The 19,861-nt window shown below is 54.6% G+C and overlaps 1 protein-coding gene and 1 pseudogene across 10 annotated transcripts in view; both read right to left on the bottom strand.

The window, feature by feature from the left end:
- LOC309974959 (methylosome protein WDR77-like) overlaps window positions 1-19,861 on the bottom strand; it is a 462,921-nt pseudogene that overhangs the window by 260,879 nt on the left and 182,181 nt on the right. The gene's annotated exons all lie outside the window — the stretch shown is intronic.
- Window positions 19,655-19,861, bottom strand: part of ADGRB2 (adhesion G protein-coupled receptor B2) — a gene marked incomplete at both ends in the record, with an annotated part of 32,702 nt that continues 32,495 nt past the window's right edge. For all 9 annotated transcript variants that reach the window (XM_082834220.1, XM_082834227.1, XM_082834228.1 and 6 more), the window contains one exon: window positions 19,655-19,840. In XM_082834220.1, coding sequence (XP_082690346.1) covers window positions 19,655-19,840 — 186 coding nt within the window. The remainder of the gene's footprint in view (window positions 19,841-19,861) is intronic.

Below are 19,861 nucleotides of genomic sequence, written 5' to 3'. Positions count from 1 at the left end.
AAACCTGCAGACCTACAGCACGGACACGTGTGTGCACACAGACACAGGTGGCCACAGACTCAGCTCCCGCAGAAACCCCGACTCAGACACGTACACACCAAGGCACATCCACACACACGCAGGCAGAGATGCTGACACACTTACATGCATTCAGCCCCAGAAAGCCCTGCATGCCAGCAAGTAGGGTATCCCGTGGGGCTGGGCTCAGTGCCCTCACCCCAGATGGCATCGCCACGAGGTAATCAACGCTGCTAATTGCCACCAGCTGCCCCGGAGCCTGCCTGACGCTGCCGGGCGGGGCTCCCAGGCCTCCTGGGCCTGGAGTTGTGTGCCCAGATGTCGGCAGTGCCAAGGGTCCACCCACCCCATTGTTCCTGCTGGCCACTGGGGAATCCCCAGCTGGCAGGGGCAGCACCTGGCGCTGGCTAGAGTGAAGAGCCAAGACAGGGCCTGGTCCCAGGTCAAGCCCAGGAGCTCCCACCCGGCCAAGCAGAGGTGAGCTGAACCGCCACAGGCACACGTGCACACCTGGGCCCCGGCCTGTGGGCACACAGGTGCAAACACATACACACACAGGCGTATCACACTTAGCCAAAACAGACCTCCTGACTGTTGCCCACAGAGCTGCATCTCCCTGTCTTCCTCATTCTGATAAACACCACCATAGTTCATTCAGACGCTCAGGCAAACAACCTAGGAGTCACCCTTGGCCCCTTCCTTTCCCCTGCCATCCCTGCTCTCCTGTGGATTCTGCACCCAAAACGCAGCCCACATCCACCTACTTCTCCCCGGTCTCACCCAAGCCACCATCCTCTTTTGCCTGGACTATTGCAGGAGCCTCCCAACCCCCTACTTCCCACCCAGCAGCCAGCAAGACCTTTCCAAACCTGGATCCGCTGGCTTCACTCTCCTGCTTCAATCTTCCAGTTTTCATTTCACCTAGAAGAAACCCCCAAATCCTTCCCTTGACCTTACCAAGTCCTTCAGGATCTGGCCTCTGCCTTCCTGTCCAGCCACCTCACCCCCAGAAGCTGTGGTCCCACGGGCCTCCTTTCTCAGTCCTGAATTCACCAAGTTGGTTTTCTTCTCCGGGCTTTTGTACCAAGTCATCCCTCTGGAAGGATTTGTCCCTGATCTTTGCGAGGCTGGCTCTTTGACATCCAGGTCTCACCTCATAAGTCACCTCCTCAGAGTGGCCTTCCCTGACCACCAGGTCTCGAGGAGCCCTGAGTCACTCTCTAGCACGTGACTCTGTTTGAAATCTCTGCATAGCTCCGGCATTTGTTTGTGTACTGTCTTTCTTTACTAATAAGCAAGAGTCTCCAGGAAGGGCCTTGTCTGCTGGTACCCACTGCCCTGCAGAGAAGCCTGGCATCCCACAGGCAGCCAGTGGTGAATTAGCAGATGAACGCACACAAGCACTGTCTGGGCACTCGGACACGGACAGCCCCCACAGGGGCACAGACATGAATGTTCCTGTGGGCAGAGATACACACACATGCCCAGCTTCTGGGTCCCAGAGGAGAGACTGAGATCAGAGGACCAAGGTCTCCTCTGCCTCCTTGGGTTCCTCTGGGTGTCTCTGTCCCGTCTCTTTGTGACTCCGGCTTGTCTCTTGGGGTGTGCTCCAAGACAGAGAACACGATACACTCAAAGGGCAAATGTTGCCAGAACAAAGAGCTACAGCACTCCTGTCACTGTCACAGTGCGACCATTGCAATGTCCCAGAGCCCTCCCAAGCAGCGTGCCCTGTCCCTGTCCCATCCCATATAAGGAAAGACATTTGCCCCGTTTTTCTCCACTCAGCACGTTGAAAGTATACATACTCTGCCCAGTCAGCAGATGACTTAACAGGTTCCCTGGCTATAAAAACAGACAAGCAACCCATGCTCAGGGTCGACTTTCCCTGGCTACCAGGAAGTCGGCCCGCTGTTCTTGCAGCAACCCTCCTCTTTAATAAACTCTATCTTCTTTACATTCTGCCTTGTGTCTGGAAATTCTTTTCCGGCCCGCGCTCAGACCACGACATCTCTCTCACTGAATCTGGCCTGCTTTCTCTGCATCCGGTTCTCTAGCTCTCTTTCCTTCCTCTCTGTGACTCCGGCCCCCTCTCCAGCTCTCTCTCTTCTTTGTCTCTGTTTCTGTCTCTTCTGTTGCCCTCTGTTTTTGGATCTGCGTCTCTAACTCTGCATCTCCCTCTGTGTCTCGGGTCTGTTTCTCGCACTTTCTGCGTCTTTATGTCCTTATCTCCTATCTCTCTTTGTCTTGGAGCTTCCGTGTTCTCTGCTTCTCTTCACCCTGTCTCTTTCTCTCTGTCTCTCTCTGGCTGTGTCTCTTTTCTGGCTCTGTATGTCTAACTCTCTGACTGTGTCTCTCGTTCTCCCTCCTTCCCTCTCCTCGCTCTAAATCAGCCCTGCCACCATGTCTCCACGGCTCTCTGCATCCCCGGGGCAGGGGGACCCATGTTTCACCTCTGGTGGCAGCTTTATGGTCCCAGCAGGTGGGGCGGTGCTCCACTTGGCTGATGCCCTCCTCCCCCCGCAGGGCCATGGCGAGCTCCACACTGACACCCCCAGCCCTGGCAACTTTGGCCCTGGCAACAGCATTCTTAGATACCCAACAAGGGTGTCTTACTTCAGTAGCACATGACACCAGGCACCTGTTTGGAGCTTCTGGAGAGGTAAGCCCAGACTCTGATGGGCTTTGCAGTAGATGTGGCAATGGTCAGGCAGGTAGACACTGGGGGGAGGAGGCGGGAATGCTCCAGGCATCCTGGACCCCAGCTTGGTTGTCCCCAGCTCTGCCTACCTGTTCTGAGGGACCTGTGGAGAGGTGACAGGCACAAGAGCCCTGGATTCCAGACCTACCTCTACCCACTGTGTGCCCCTGGGCCCCAGCCTCCCCACCATATGAAGAGGTAAACCGTAGGATCCCGTGTTAACCCACCTGGTGTGTTAAAGCACCTCAAACCACCTTGACTGATTACCTCGGTAACTCTCAGCCAGGGCAATTTTGCTCCTCAGGAAACATTTGGCAATGTCTGGAGACATTCTGGGTCATCACAACTTGGTGGGGGGACACCTCCTAGCACCCAGAGGGTAGAGGCCAGGGGTGCTGCTAAACATTCATGTGCTAAAATGCACAGAAGAGTCTCGCACAATACAGAATTATCTGGTCCAAAATGCTCTCCCCTGAGGGGAAGATTCCGCTCCTCAGAATTCCCACGCTCTCTGACCTGCACTAAACTCTTAATCATCCTCTGACCAGGGGTGGGTGGGGGGGCTGTTAGAAGACAGTAGGGATTGATCCTGCCTCTGCCTTTAATAACAGCAGCTAACATTTACTGAGCCCTTTTGAAGTGCTGGCCGGCACCATACACAGAGAAACTCATTTTAGTCTCACAACAACGGCAGGAGGCCCAGGCACTGTTACAATCCCCATTCTAAGCCTGAGGAGACAGGCAGAGAGAACACGAGGAATCAGCTCAAGGTTACACAGCTGGCAAGGATGGAGCTAGATATGAACTGATCACTTCGGGACAGACCCACAGGGCAGAGTCCTCTCTGGAAAGGAGCCCACACAGCAGGGGCCTGGGCAAGTCCTTTTCCCTCTCTAGGCCGCCATTTTTTCATCTGTCAAATGAGATCTACTCTCTCATTTAACCCGGCAACAATTCTAGGAGGTGAGGCACTGTTACCACCACTTCACAGGCTAGAAAGGCAAAGATTCATGATTTAAGTCTCACGGTCATAGGGCTGGGAAGTGGTGGGACAGAGATTTCAACTCAGCTCTGCCTGACTCCAGGGCCCATGACCTTGGTCAGGACACCTGCCCCCTGCCCCTGCCCCCCCAATCAAGGTGCTATAAAGCAAGAGAGCAGAAGCTCTGGAGCTTAGAGGCCTTGGTAAACACAGACTGTTGGGCCCCACCCCCAGAATTTCTGATTCAGCAGAGTTTGCTTTTCAAATAAGTCCCCAGGCAAGGCTGGTGCTACCAGCCCAGGGATCACATTTGAGAACCCCTGCAATAGAGCATGGTGTTAGATCGCCTGTACCTGGGTTCAAATCCTGGCTCTGTAACTTGGTGGTATCACTTAACCTCTTCCTCGGAAAATCAGAACTACAGCAATATCTGTCACTTAGGGTTTGCTGAAAGGATTACGGGAGAGAATGGCTAAGAGAAAGGCGCACTCATGCTGCTGGCACCTAGCGAATCTGCTCGTAAATGCTCGCCAGCGTAACAATCCCCAACACAGGCAAGTCCCTCCTCCCCAGGAAGGGGGAGGACTGGAAGCTCCCAGGGGTGAAGGACTAAGCAAAGGCGTAAAACTTCCTTTTCTCCTATCTACCAGCCACCTCCCCAGGTCTGCACAGAGCGGGACACAGAGATGACATCTCAGAACAAACACAGCAGGGACAGTGGGATGTAGCCCACATCTACCAAGGCATCCCAAGTGTCCTTTGCCCCGTGGCACAAGGCCTGTGGAGAGGGGTGAGGGTGGAGCACAGGCAGCACTGAAGACCCCCAGATGGACCTGGCCCCTAGCCTTCCTCCAGGCCCTGCCCCATCCCCAATAATCCCTTTTGGGGCAAGAGTTGGCCACGCAAGGCCCTGGTAGGATAGTTTGTATACCCTTACCCAAGCAATCCTTTGGGTACCAACCAACTCAACTCACAGTCCTGTTGTGCTGTGCGACCTTTAGCCAATCACTAGGCCTCTCTAGGTCTTAGTTTCTTTACCTAAAAGTCAAACAAGAACTCAGCACAGTGGTTAACAGTGGCGGCTCCAGCCCCAGAAAAACTGGGTTCAAACCCCACTCCTGCCACTTACTAGCTGTGTGACTTTTGGCAAATCCCTTCATCTCTTAGAGACAGCTTCTGTTTCCTTGTTGGTAAAATGGAATTGTCCATGGCTCACAGAGATGCTGTGAGCGTTACCTGAGATGATCAATTTCAAGCGCTGAGCACAGTTCCTGGAGCTCAGTAGATGCCAGGTATTCCATACATGCGACGAGAGAGTGTAACCTTACCACCACTACAAACACAATCTGTTGGCTGCCTTCCCTTCCCACCTGTCCCTCACATGTTTAGCTTTGAGACTATCTTCACCTTCCTTCCCAATAGGGGCTGAGGAAGGCAGCTGGGAACAGTCTCCCAGAAGGGGTAGATCTGAGCAGAAGCTTGGAAGAGGGAGGGTACACCCCTCCCTGTAATCAATTATCAGCCTGCTAGACTGCAAGCCATAGAAAGCGCTGTTTTTGCTACCATTTTATCCCCAGAGCCTATGACAGAGACTAGGCACTTTATAAATACTGGCTGCAGGAATGAAAGAGGGCCCAGGACAAACTCCCTTCCGTGGAGCGCAGGCCAAGGAGTCTCCTGGGTGAGGCGTGGTGGGGAGAGGAGTCCCGGATTCTCTTTTTCATGCTCCTCAGACAGTTGGACGCATAAATTCTTTGAAACCTGGAATCTCTGGTAGAGAGAAACTCTGGCTGCTACCCAGCCCACCTCCTCCCAGCAGTGCCCGGGGCTGGGCTTGGGAGGCCTGACAACCTAGCTGGAAAGGGAGGCTGAGGGAGTGGGCAGGACAAGGGAAAATTCAGAGTGAAAACCGAACTTCTTCATCAAGGCAAAAAATAAAATCTAAGCTCAGAGAGGGTTTAATCCTGGCTCTGCTGCTTCCTGGTTTTGTTCTCTTCCTTCATCTCTCTGAACCCTTCGTTTCCATATCTGTAAAATGGGGTGATAATGATAACACCCACCCACATGGAATTGTTTGGAGGATTAAATGCGATAATGTATGAAACTAAGCTAAGTCCATAGTAAATGCTCAAAAATGTGCATTATTAATATTATTATTATTGGGGAGGGCGATATAATTCACCAGGGACTCTTGCCCTGCACCTCACACCCATGCTCATCCCCTTCCTATTTACAAAGCTGATTTCATGTAGCTTTGAAAGGTCAATGACATTTCCAACAGATATCAGACTTTTTTTTCCCCATTAAGTGGCCTAAATAACAAATAATATGTAAAGAAATAAAACCAACTTGAGTATTGTCAGCCTTGACCATTCAGAAAAGGCTAGACACTGGTGGTTGGAAGACAAAGGACAGGTGGTTGAAAGGTGGGGAGAAAAAGCCTGGGACTGGGGAGCTGGCTTCAGGGCCAGGGTCAACCTTGATGCACTGTTTGGCTTTAGGAGGGCCCCTGCCCTTTGCCAGCAAGGAAAAGTTGATCTTAGGGACTCTTGAGTCCCTTCCATTCCCCAAGTCTGAGGCTCTTAACCCTGTAATGACCCAAACATGCCTCCTCCTCAGAAAGGGGAACAGGGTGAGGTGAGCCAGACCCATGCAAAGCCAGGATGCTGCCCCTCCTCTCCCCGGCTCTGGCCCATGTGTTCCACATTCACCTAAGTGCCCCTGTGACCAGGCCCCAACCACCTTAGCTGAGCCCCAGGGGTACGGTGGGCAGGGCGAGTTCACCACACCCATTAATCCTCCTCTGTACATGCAGAAGGGGAAAAAGATAGGTGCCAGAGATGATAACTAACTTCCTAAGCTGGGACTGAACCCACGTGTAACACCCAACACGTCATTGCCGCTTGTTAAAAACTAACTTTTTGGCAAGGGCGCACCACCCAGCTTGCGGGATCTTAGTTCCCCGACCAGGAATGGAACCCAGCCGGGCAGTGAGAGCACCGAGTCCTAACCACTGGACCGCCAGGTAATTCCCGTAAAAAAGTAATTTTAATCATCAGGACGATCCTAAGTATTTATCATTATTCCCATTTCACAGGTGAACGGGTGTCATCCTCAACTTGAGCGCTTTGCAGTAAGGAAAAGAGCCCTAAGAAGTGGCTAGCTAAGAGTCGGAGCTGGGATTTGAATCCAGGGCTACCAACAGCACAATCTGCTGTGTGATAGGCCCCTTCCTCTCCCCTGGGCTCAGCTTTCTCATCTGTTGAATGGGGATGCTAACTCCGGAACCTCTAAGATCCACGTTGGGACTTTTTGCTGCTCCGAGCCCAGGTCCCCACCCAGAAGCCTAGAACATCTCCGTGGGCCTGGGCGGGAGAGAAGGGCAGGTGTAGACGTGACTGTCCCGCGGGCGGGTGGGGGATGGGGGGCTGCCGCCAGACACACAAAAACAACTAAATAAATCAGGCCCGGGAACTCCTAATCCTTCCCGGCTGTGTTTGCTGCCGCTCACCCAGCCCGGGCCGCCATCGCCCGGCCAGCTCCCGGGCCTGGGAGGGGGACGTGGCACAGCCAAGAGCGCAGAGTCGGGCCAACAGGATCAGAGCGATGCCAGGCCGTCAAGGCGGCCTAGGTTCCCGAGGTGGGGGGAAGGCCCTGCCGGCAGGGTGACTCAGGCCTCCCAGACCCCCTCCCGCGTAGGCACGTTCCCGCGCCTCAGTCTATTTTTAGAGCCGCCTCCAGGCCTGAGCGTTGAGGGGCAGGGAAGGGGTTGCTGGTGGGGATCAGGCGCCTGACCAGCTCCTCCAGCTCGGGACTTACGCCCCAGGACCTCCAGCTATTCTATCTAGAAAAGAACGGAAACACTTGGGGTGTGGGGAGAGGTGCAGGCCCAGAAAATGCATCCTCCTTTCCCCCGCCTGCTCCACAAGGCCTGGCAGTTCCAGGGAGCTGGGCGCGGCCTCTCAAGAAACGACCTCTGTTAAGTGGGGCCAAGAGCTTCCCGACGGCTGGTCTGTCTGGCTATTGGACTGAGGGCCAGAGCGGGCTGGGCTCCCGAGCGACCGCAGTGAATGGGGCGGGGCGGGGCGGGGCGCGGCGGGGGTGGGGAGTGCTGGGGTGAGGGGAGGATGCTTCCAGGTTCGGGAGATCCCCACCCCGCCATAGGCCACGCTCCTATCCCTCCTTGGGCCGCACCCACGGCCCCGGTGGCTTCCCTGACTCCGCCCTAGGTCCCGCCTCCTATCTGGCTCCGTCGGGAGCCAACCTGTATACGGTCCCAAAGGTCCAGGGAGGTCTAGATGCCGGGCGTCTAACAGCCTGGGACTGGAGCTGAGCCTGCCTTTGGGGGCCGGGTTAGAAGTGAAAGGAATGGGGGCCTCTCCCTCCCCCAGCGTGGGGTCGGGGAGAAGGAGAGCGTTGGGGGGGCAACAATGGCGCCATTGACGGGGAGGTCTCTAGGCTGGGGACGTATCTATCTGTGGGAGCCAGGCGGTTTTGGAGGCTGAAGTGGTGGAGGCAGCCCGGAGCACGGAAACACCCCTGTAATACGCGGGCACAGAGCTGCGCGCGGAGGGACCTGGACAGAGGTCTCTGGCCTGATGCCCCTACTACTGGGCCCTAGAGGCTGAGGCCACAGTCCTGGGGAGTGGGGGCAGCTGATGGCCCCAAATACAGCCGCTCTCCTATCGAGTTCAGGGACACGGGGTTTGGAAAGGCCCAAGTGGAGGCCCATCCCACTGGGGGTGAGGGGCAGAGGATGAGAGGCGGAGCCTGTCTCCCAGCACCAGCCCTCCATCTAGTGGGAAGTTTGGGAATCGCGCGATGCAGAGATGGGGTGGGGGGAGGGGTCCATTGCACCCCGAATCCTTCCTTCTTCTCCCTCGATGTTCTGCTGACACCTTCCCACCACCATCCTGCTCTGCCCCATCTCAGGGATTTGCCCCAGATAGTCATTGGAAGATCTGCCCTCCGCCCTTCCCCCCAAGTCCTGTCCCTTCTTCCTCATAATTATCTATGGATAATGCTTCTGTCCATTACTGCCACCACCAGGGGTCCAGGCAGCCACCATCCTTTGCCTGGATCCCTGCAGCTCCTACCAACTGCTTTCCCCTGCCTCAAATTTTACCCTCTGCCTATTCATTTTCCACTAATAGCCAATTAAATGTTTCTAGACCAGAAATCTGCTCGGGTCTCTTCTTTGATTAAAGTTTTTCAGTGGCTTCTCATGGTCAGATTAACTCCAAACCTTCGCTTGGGATTTAGGAGGTGTTCATCACCCAGCCCCACCTCCTTCAGTCCCAGCTATTCTCACAGGGCAATTGTCAGTTCCTCACACACCCCTGTTGGCTCTTACCTTGAGTCCTTCACACCTGCTGTTCCCTCTTCCTGGAACACTTTTCCTTGCTGTCTTCAGGACTCATATGGCAAAAACTTCCCTCCTTGAGAGGCTTTTCCCGACCTTCTGGCATGAGCTAGGTGCCCCTTATCTGAGCTCCCACAGGACCCGGTGCCCGGGTCTCTCATCACCTATCCACTTTTTGTGGCAGGATAATTTATTGAAATGTTAATTATTTTGCTCCCTTCCCAGTTCCAAGCTGGTATCCGAACCCTCTGATTTTTCTAGCCTCTGGAAACTTGTGCGGGGTTGAACATAACAGCTGCTTGAAGTCGGACGGCACATCCTGATTTTGAAAAAGCTAACCTTCTGGAAGTGACTGTGCTAGGTGTTCCCAAGGGGATGGGGAGAAGAGGGCAGCCAATGTGGGCAGAGAAAGGAGAGAGCGCAGCTAGCTGCAGAGGAGCCAGAAGTGGGGGGCATCTGAATGGTGGGGATCTGTGGCCGGCAGTCCCTCCCCTGACAGATGATGGGAGCTGGGGGACTGGTGGAGCACCTGGGGAGGCTGGAGCCCAAGCACTGAGGTACTAGCCTCAACGCTTCCGGGTGGCAGAGGAACAGCTGAGCTGCCGAACCTCGAGGGACCACATGGACTAGTACAATGGGCATCTATCTCTGTGTAACTAGTGCACCCGGAATCAGGACTCCATGCTTAGACCCTGGTGGGACAGCAGGTCCTTGCATGAGCCTACAGAGAAAGTGGCAGACGGCTCCGGGGATGGTTGAGATTGAATCTTCTGCCAACTTCTAGGCAAGGGCTAGAGTGAGAGTCAGATTGGAGCTGATTTAATGAGAATACAGAAATAGTGTGTTTCTTGAGTCTGTGTGCCAACAGTCCCACCTGCTCCACCTGTCTGTGTATCTCACTGCAGGACTGAGACTAGGTGTGCCTCATTCAGAATTGAATCCTTAGGACCCAGCATGGTGCCTGGCACATAGTAAGTATGCATTCAAAATGTATTTGCGGGACTTCCCTGGCAGTCCAGTGGTTAAGACTTCGCCTTCCAATGCAGGGGGTGCAGGTTCGATCCCTGGTCGGGGAGCTAAGATCCCACATGCCTCAGGGCCAATAAACCAAAACATAAAACAGAAGTCATATTATAACAAATTCAATAAAGACTTCAAAAATGGTCCACATTAAAAAGAAATCTTTTTAAAAAGAATGTATTTGTTGAATTCATTTATCCTCGGTTGCTACAGAAATCTTTCTAAAACCCAAGTCTGTTCCCGTGATTTGCTGGCAGCCCTCAGGATAAAATCCAAACCTCTACCGCAGCCCACAAGGCCCACTGTGATCAGAACCTGCCTCCCTCGCCGCCTCGTCTCTGCAGCCCATCCTCCTCGCACTCCCCGCCCCACCCAAGCCATATGATTTGCAATTTTCCAAACTTGCCAGGTTGTTTCATGCCTCCGCGCCTTTGCTTACATGGCACCCTCCGCTGGGAGTGCCCTTTCCCCTTTCTCTGCCTGCTGAGCTTTCAGTCTTTAAAGCTCAGGGCAAGTGTTGCCTTCTTTAAGTGGCCTTCCCAGACACCCTCCCCACAAAGACAGAGGAGACCCCTCCTGCTCTGGGGCCTATGGCTCACGTCCAGGTCTGGCTCCCTCTTCCCCAAGCCCCGTTTCCTGGACTGTGGGCTGCTCTAGTGTGATGAGTCCCCAGTGCCCAGAGCAGGGCCAGGTACACCATAGGTTCTCCATAAATCCTCCCTGTCCACTGAGCATTACACCTGACCCCGCATGGTCTCCTGATGTAACTTTGCAACCTCTCCCCTCTATGGGCCTCAGTTTTTCTCTCTGCACAATGTGGGGAGTGGAACTCAATGGTCTCTAATGGCCCTTCCTTCCCTCAGTTGGGCTTGGAAGTGATGGTGTGTAAAACATAAATCGCCTGTGTGCACTGCGTGCCAGCTAAGGGCAGAGCCTGCTCAGACACGCAGCTGCACATGGTAGCGCCCAGGGGCCACATGGAAGCCAACCCCTGCCTAGCTGTACGTGACACTCTCACACTCAAGTAGATGCGGCCTTCATCTCCAATCAACCACTGGCCCTGACGGTGAAAAACTCAGCAGCAGCTGGAGCTGCCAGTCTAGCAACAAGCTGATATTGATATGCAAGGAAGGAGTCTCCTGCAATATGCATGCCCTGAGGCTGGACACCACTGGGGCTCTCCCCTTCCCAGGCCTGTGTATGCAACACCCTCCCTCCACCCCCAGGTCTAGACGCAGATATGGTCGGTCTGTGGTGGGGCACCAAGGGCCAGAGCTTTAGCTCTACCTGCTTCCTGGATACCTGGGAACCTTAAATTCCACATTCATTCATTCATCCATTCAACATTAGCTATGAAGTTCATATCATATGTCAGGCAATGGTATGAATGTCAGTGACTATCACCCTTTTTCACCCTCAGAGGCTTACAGTCTAGTGGGGGAAACAGACAATACATAGGAAATAGGTGCTATAATTCCACATTGGGAGAAGTGGCACTATGGAAGGATTAGGATGATGTGATAGAAAACGGCCCAGAAGGGCAAGGGGTATGCAGGAGGTGGCATCAGAGCTTCAATCAAAAGATGAGCCAGCAAAGCAGATAACCAGGGAAGAGCCTTTCAGGGGGTAGGTATAGCATATGCAAAGGCCCTGGGGTGAGAGAAACCACGAAATGTGTTCGAGGAGCACAAAGGAGGCCATGTGGCTGGAGCTCCGTCGGAGTGATAGGCAGGGACATCAGGCCCTGCCTCTTGGGCCACCGTGAGGAAACTTAACTTTTATTCTAAGAGCAACGAGAGGTCCCTGGAAGGTTTTGGGCAGAAAAAACAAAATCCATCCCTTCCCCCTGCTTCCTTCCTCCTCGGTATCCTTCTTAGAAAGTATGTCTTCCTCATCTTTACCTTGTCAGTGCCCAGCTCAGGGCCTGGCACAATTTGGCATTGGACAATGTTTACTGAATAAATGAATGACCAAACCAGCCTCTTCTGGCTCAAGGCTTGACTGAGTGGCTCCGAGTGGGTCAGCTGGGCTGCTGAGGAATCTCTGGGCAGCTCAGGATGGGAGTCAGCTGGGCCAGACTAAGACTTAGATGTCCTAGTACTCCCCATACGTGATTCATAATAGAAACGATAGTAACCCATGAAGCATAATACTTACGTGTATGCAGAAATGAAAACAACTTCTTTTGGGATTTTTCAATTGCAAAACTGTGGATAAGTTCACTGAAGCAGCATTTCTTCCCGCGTGTGTGTGTGTGTTTGTGTGTGTGTGTGTGTGTGTGTGTGTGTGTGTGTGTACGTGTGTGTGTACGTGTGTTGCTGCCACCTTGCTGGTGCCCCAAGCTGGACTGCCTGTTGGGTCACCCAGGTGCTAGATGGCAGGCCTGGCCTGACTGTCCCCTTGGTGACATGGTCTTGGCTCTTCAGCTCAGGATAACGAGGAGCACCAAGGGTGCCACGGTGGCCCAGGCCTGACAGCGAGCAGCCTCAGCAGCGTTGCTGGCAGCTTCTCAAGGCTGTACCAGTGTGCAGCTGCTCAGTGTGAGAACTCTGGTAATACCCCCTTGGGCCACCAAGGCTTGCCCCTGCCCATCCCTGACCCTCTGAAACTGTAAAAAGTGATCCAAGCCCTAAGAAACTTCTCAGAAGAGGAATCTAAGGCTCAGAGAGGTTATTTAACTTTCCCAAGGCCTCTCAGCAAGTTGGGGATGGAGTTGTGGTTTGAGCACAAGCCTGGCCCCCAAAGCAGACTCCATTCCCTTCCTGGGGGTGGGTGGGCTGGGCTGGGGAAGAACACCAAAGGGCACAGCCTACCTGCCCGTATCTGGACCCAGAGAGCTGACAAGAACAAACAGTGGAGCTGGACCCTGCCCTCCCCTCGGCCTCTTTCGCTGCCCAGCTGAGCTCTAGGCCTCTAAGCTCAACTCTCCCCCAAGCCCCTCTCTGAGGTCTAGAGATGGACCCTCATCTAAGGTCCTTGTGTGGGTTCCACAGCATCACACGGGTGCAGCAGTGGGCACCCAGGAGGGGCTCTAGAAGCCTGAGCCGGCACAGCCCTCGGGTTCTGGGTCTTAGGATTTGCCCTCACTTTTCCCCCACGTTGGTATACTTCACGGTTTCTATCCTTCCCTCCATGGCAACCACACCTGCTCTGTGTATGGACCCTGCAAGGAGTTAGGCTCAGTCCCCGCCTGGGAGGAATGTGGACCTCCTGGCCTCCTCCTCACTGGAGAGAGGGCTCAGGAAACTCAAACAAAGCAGGTCGGTGATTCTCAGGGAGAATGGGAACCTGGGTGGCTAAGGGCAGCATCCCTACATGCAGGCCAGTTTTCCCAATCCGACCCAGGCTGAGCTCTGCCTCCACTGGGTTCCAGTACTGCCCCCCTCCACTCCATGGGTGGGAAGAGACAAATGAGCCTGAGGAAGTGGAGGAGGGGAGGTGGCAATCGATGGCATTAACATGGTGCCCAAATTAAATATTGACTTTTTTGGTTGACTCTGGGGATGACCGGATGGATGGCTGGGGCTGTGCCGTGCCACGGCAGGGGATGGGGACACACCAGCCTGAAGCAGGCCCCGTGGGGAGCTGAGACTGTGGGGATGGCTCACCCCTGCTCCTGCCTGGTCAGAAGGAGCAGGGACAAGCGCTGCAGAGAGCCCAGGGCACTGGATCTATACCTCCACCTTGTGTCTGGGAGCTCCCTATGGAGTCTAAAGTTCCCTCCTCCCAGAAGACCTTGGAGCCACGGTTTTGCTGAATGCCCACCCCTATCCTCCCCGACCCTCCTTCAAGGACCGTGGCTGGCCTGCAGCCCAGCAAACGAGCAGAATCAATCTCTGTGATGATATCCATCATCAGGTCTCAGGATCCTGCCTCCCAGGGTGGTAGGGCTGGTTATTTTTGGTCTGTCATTACGTAGGATCTTGGGGAGGGGGTAAGGATGGCCTCTCCATTCTTGGAAACATTCCATCATCCTCTCCAGCTAATTCACCTTCAGAGCCAACAGTGGCCCCTGACCTTTCTCTCCCTCTTTTCATAACTCCACTTCAAGAATTGTCTATCCTGTCTTAATTTCTTCACCTCCCACTCACTCTACAGCCTGCTCCAATACGGCTTCCTGCCATGCCAGTAACTCTCGTCCCGCCCTTCTCCTGAAATCTAGTCCTGTATGTCTAACCATCTACTTCCTACTTGAAATTCCCCCATGACTATCTCCGAGGCATTGCAAGGTTAACGTGTTCCAGGTGAAAGTCATGACTGTCCCCCGCCAAAGCTGGTCCTCTTCCTGGCCTCCAAATTCAATGGCATGGTCATCCACCCAGGTGTGTAAGACAGAAGCCCACAAGCCACCCTTGGCTTCTTCTGATACCGTCCATACCAGGGGCTGACAATTCCACCATTGCATACATAGAGACTCCATGCTCCCTCCGTAGCATCCCCCTAAGTTAAAGCTTCCTTTGTATGGATGGTCTCTTCACCGGTCTCTCTGCATCCATCTCACTCTTCAGTAACTGCCCCCCATCCACTGCCCATCCACCCAGAGCCATCCTATTAAATCTGATCGTGCCACCCGCTGCCCCACACCCTTCTTGACTTCCCACTAGTCTGAAATGCCAAAACCCTTACTGGAGTCTCCTCTGACCTGGACACTTAGCATGTGTTTTGAGGGCCTGAGAGGGCAGGGGTGTTCCTGGGGTGGGTGTTCTTGGAGGAGTGCAGGGAGGAATAATGGGGGGGTACTGGGGACTGGCTCTAAAAAGCCTCAACTCCTGGACCCAGGGCTGCCCGGGGGGTGGGCAAGAGGAAGCCTCAAGGGAAATAAGTCCAGAGAGACGGAAGTTGGCAGCAGCCTGCACACAGGTTCTCCCTCAGGCCACCTGGGTCACCTAGTTTCCTTTTAATTGGTGCATAGTGGAAGTGAATTAAACCCAGATGAGTTTAACGCGTCTGTCCAAGTGCCATTCCTAACCTGTCTCCCTTCTCCCAGGGGTGGGGCTGCAGGTGGGAAAAAGGAAGACAGGCTGTGGGGGTGATGTAGGGGTGAGGGGGGGTGCGCCCTTCCCCCAGCCCTGCTGAGGTCGACCTGACACCAGTGCACAGGTCTCCTCGGGACTTCCTCCTACTTCCCCAACACCCCCTCCCCGCCCGCTTGTGTCCCCTGAATACCCAGATTCCAGGAACACGGACTTAGGGCCTCCTTGGTGCTGGCGCTGTGCTGGGAACCTGCTTTACATCACCTCCATGAACGCTCCCATGACCCAGTGAAGCAGGTAGTACTCCTACCTCCTTTTCAGAGGTCATTGAATTGATTTGCCCAAGGTCACTGCGTTTGTTGTGTCTAGAGCTATGCTGTCCAATTTGATAGCCACTAGCCACATGTGGTTACCGAGTCCTCAGCATGTAGCTCTTCTGAATTGAGATGTGCTGGACATGTAATGCACACACTGGATTTCAGAGACAGTACGGAACAAGAATGTTAAGTATCTCATCCATAATCATCTATATTCATTATGTGTTAAAATGATAGTATTTTTGATATAGTGGGTTAAATATGTTATTAAAATGAATTTCATCTTTTCCTTTTAAAAATAGCTACTGGACTTCCCTGGTGGTGCAGTGGTTAAGAATCCGCCTACCAATGCAGGGGACACAGGTTCGATCCCTCGTCTGGGAAGATCCCACGTGTCGCGGAGCAACTAAGCCTGCGTGCCACAACTACTGAGCCTGCGCTCTGGAGCCCGGGAGCCACAACTACTGAGCCCACGTGCCACAACTACTGAAGCCCACGCGCCTAGAGCCTGGGCTCCGCAACAAGAGAAGCCACCACAATGAGAAGCCTGTGCACCTCAACGAAGAGTAGCCCCTGCTCTCTGCAACTAGAGAAAGCCCGCGTGCAGCAACGAAGACCCAAAGCAGCCAAAAATAAATGGATAATTTTTAAAAATAGCTACTGGAAAGTTTTAAATTACATATGTAATTTGCATTATATTTTTGTTGGACATTCCCCAGGGTATGGTCTTATGAAAGTAGGGGTGCTCTGCTCACCCGTGACCTTGCCACAGCCTGCAAGGCACGGAAAGGCTGCAGGTGAGCTTGGGTGAGCTTCTAGGTCTGTCTCCTTATTGCTTGGGAGGGCAGCGTCCCATTCAGCACCCTGGACAGCACCCAGGGCTGCCTTCCCACCCGGGGTCCTAATATATATAGCACAGAGGCCCAGGAAGGAAAAACTGTGGGAGGGGTGGATACCACCTGCAAAACCCTCCCCAGGAATAATCTCATGTCATGTTCTAGATACCCAGTGAGGAAGGCTGGGTAAGGATTATCGGTATCCCCATTTTGCAGATGAGAAAACCAATGTTCCGAGAGATGTGTGCATTCCATCTGTTCACTCGGTAAAGAGCCACTGAGGCCTGCTCCACATGGAGCCCTCGGCTGAGTGCACAAACCCAAACCAGGCTGACATAGATGAGAGCCATTCTGTGCAAGCAGTGTGAGAGTGAAAGTGTGTGCCGGGGCCCTGGAAGCCCAGCGAGTGCTGACTGCTGAGGCGGGGAGCTCAGGGGCAGTTTCACAGAGGGGGGCCACGGGGGCTAGATCTGGAAGGCTGAAGGGGAAGTTGCCAGTGTGAGCAGGCGAACGTTCCAGGCAGAAGGAATGGCATGTGCGAAAGCATGGAGGTGAGAGAGATGGGCCAGGAGAGGTAGGCAAGGGCCACATCACTAAGGGCCTTGCATTCTAGGCAATTTCTAGGGTCCTTGGAAGCCTTCTGAGCAGGGAGGGCAGTGACCTGGCCAGATGTGCATTTTGGAAAGATCACCCCAGAGCTAGGTAGCGACTGGAGGCAGAGAGAATAAGGAGGACAATGAGATGAGAAATTCAAGTCTAGGAAAGACATGACAGGTTGTTAGATATTAGCCCAAACAAAGGACAATCAGGACTACAGATAAGGAAACCCAAGTCAGACAGGGCCCAGTGACCTGTCCAAAGAGACGCAGCAAGTCAGTGCCTAGGGAGTGGGGACTGATGGGCAGAGAGGAGCACAGCCCTCGACACAGGAAAGCTCTGCCCCTGACCATGGACGTGGTGAGTCTCAAAGCCCTCAGGAGCCTCTGCTGCAGCTGTGGTTACTCACCCTCCTCCTCAAACCAGATGCAAAGCAAGAAACTACAAGCAGGGAGGGGAAGGCACATTGCAGCTCATCCCGAGAGATCCTTGTGGTGGCCAGTGGAGCCCAGGGCTGGGAAGTGGGGAGGCAGAAGCACAGGAGAGGCACCCAGAAGGCTTTAGGTGATGCCTCTTAGAAAAAGGCCAGGATGTGGCGTGGGATCTGCTGGCAAAAGGTCAGGGACCGGGGCTTTGTTTGTGTGAGCCTACTGCCCCCTTCTGGGAATAGGACCTCCCCTTTTGGAGACCTACTCCCCCTCCCCCTCCCCTGAGGTTCCCAAGGGGGCTGCCAATCACAGTGCCCCACTCCCTGGCTGGGGCCAATCAGAGCCCTTCCTTGGGGGTTTTCTGATTGGAATTCAAGAGAAAGTTTTTTTCCCTCTGGGGGCAGAGTTGAGTGATAGGGGCTGCAAGAAGGAAGCCTGGGGGGCCCAGGGGGGTGAGGAAGCTTGCCTGAAAGAATGGAGCTGACGTAGAGAGCAGCTGGAAGGGATGAGATCTGGCCACACCCTGACCCTGGCCTTCATCTCCCAAGGCTAGCCACCCACCCACCACCTACCACTCCCTTCCTGCAGCTTGCAGCTCCTAAGCGAACGAAGTCCCCTTTTGCCTAAGCTGGCTGGTACTGGGGACTCTGCCACCTCCGGCCTCAAGTTGCAATATAGCCACTAACAAGCCGTGGAAGTTTGGGAAAGTCATGCCTCTCTCTGAGCCTTGATTTCCTCATCTGTAAAATGGGGGAGTCACAATACCTACCTCGAAGACTCAAGTGAGACGGTGCCTGAGTGATCGCTTTGTACCCATAAGTGCTGGGGCTGCCCAAGGGGAGGGCGGGGGTCTGCTCCCTCCTCTGACCGGGCCGCAGCTGGCAGGATTCAGAGAAGACTTAGGGAGCCGGTACCACCATGACACCCACTCCTCCAGCCCCTCCAGGAGGCCGTTAGCTGTGACAGCCACCCCCACCCCAGCAGCCAGTCCCTTCTTCCTTCTCCCCCATCCAGGCTCCTATAGCACCTAACCCCTCCCTCTGACATGTCCACCTCCAGAGTCAGTCAGCTCTCCAGGGGCCTGCATCTGTGTCTCAGAGTCTCTGGGGAGGGGCCCAGAGGTGCCCATGCTGCTAAATGACCAGGCCGGCAGCTGCACCTGTGGCCTCTGCTCCCGTGGCTGCCTGACCACAGAAGAGCCGTGGCAACATGTCTCCACACTGATTCTACCCTTCTTTGCCTGGATTCCTAGGAACTGAGAAGGGTTCACTCACTCAGGCTTATACAGACTACGCCCTAGAAACTGCCCTCTGGCCCCAAGCCACCCCGGTCCCTCCACCCCACACCCACGCTGAGCCCTGGAACCTGAGCTCTCCCGCTGCTCCTCTGCAGCCGTGAAGGTCAGGTCCCTGGAAGCTGAGCTCCAGCTTCCAGTCCTACCAGGACGGTACTGATAAAGGTGAAGTCCCAGCCCTGTCTCTGACTGTGGCCTTGAGCAAGTCACTTCCCATCTCCGGCCTCATTTTCTTATCCACAAAATGGGCCACCTAAAACTTTCCTGCAAGGTTGCTGTGACGGGTCCAGGCCGAGGGTGTGGAACTCCTAGCACAGAGCACAGCAGGAGACCAGGTGCCTTAGACAACAGGTAATACTAAAAGAGCTACTTCTGTGCCAGGCACTCACTCGCCAGAGCTAACTTTACATATGTTAATCTGTTTCATCCTCGTAACAACCCTATGAGGTAGGTATTGTCACCATCCCCATTTCACAGATGGGGAACCTGAGGTCACTAAGCTCTGCCTGGCCTCTGGGCCCCAGTGAAAGGCAGCCATGACCATCACAGCCAATGGGGAAGTCCTACTTCAAGGGGCTCCACCCTACATTCCCAATCTGCCTCCCTCAGGCCCCAACAGGGGAAGGGTTGTGTCCAGGGTCACCCAGGGAGTCAGGGGCAAGGATGGAGTCAGAGCCTAGGCCACCCCCTCCCAGTTGGAGTCAGCCTGACCCCATCACAATTTGACAAGACCAAGTGAGGCGAACCAAAGAGATGGAAGAACAAAGTTGGGGTCCCAGGGCTGGGCCTTCCCCTGGGGAAAGCAAATAGCTCAGCAGCAAAATCCACAGAGTGAAGTTTATTCCCAAGAAAGTTCCCTCCCCCCTCCCCAGCCCGGGACAGGGACAGACAGCCTGGGGGTGAAGATGGGGCTCCAGGGGCTGAGGGGCCTCTGAGAAACAAGGAAGGGCCCTGGTCCCCCGGCCACGCCGTGTCTGGCTCCCCCAGCCCAGCTGAGTCCACTGTGCCTCCCTGCCCAGCCCTCGGGAGAGGGGAGGGGGCGCTGGCTCCTGGGTAGTTCCAAAGTGGAGTGTGAAAATAGAGAGATATATAATATTTATACGCAGTGGGCAGTCCGGAGTGGCACTCACACCTCTGTCTGGAAGTCGCCATCCGGTGGTTCTGTGGGCTCCCAGGCTGCTGCCCGGTGCAGGGCCAGCCGTTCTCGGGGCTTGGGGGGCAGCGAGCCCAGCGTCATAGACTTAAAGGTGCTCCAGCTCTGATGTCGCCGCTGTTGGGACAAGCCGGGACGCTCCCCTGGACTGGGCTTCTCCTGTGCGGGGGAGAGGGAAGG

This window comes from Leucopleurus acutus (genome assembly GCF_964270905.1).
Source record: "Leucopleurus acutus genome assembly, chromosome: 2".
In the NCBI taxonomy this organism is placed as follows: Eukaryota; Metazoa; Chordata; class Mammalia; order Artiodactyla; family Delphinidae; genus Leucopleurus; species Leucopleurus acutus.
Note: the sequence above shows the minus strand (reverse complement) of the source record. Positions and strands in the feature narration are given on the sequence as shown.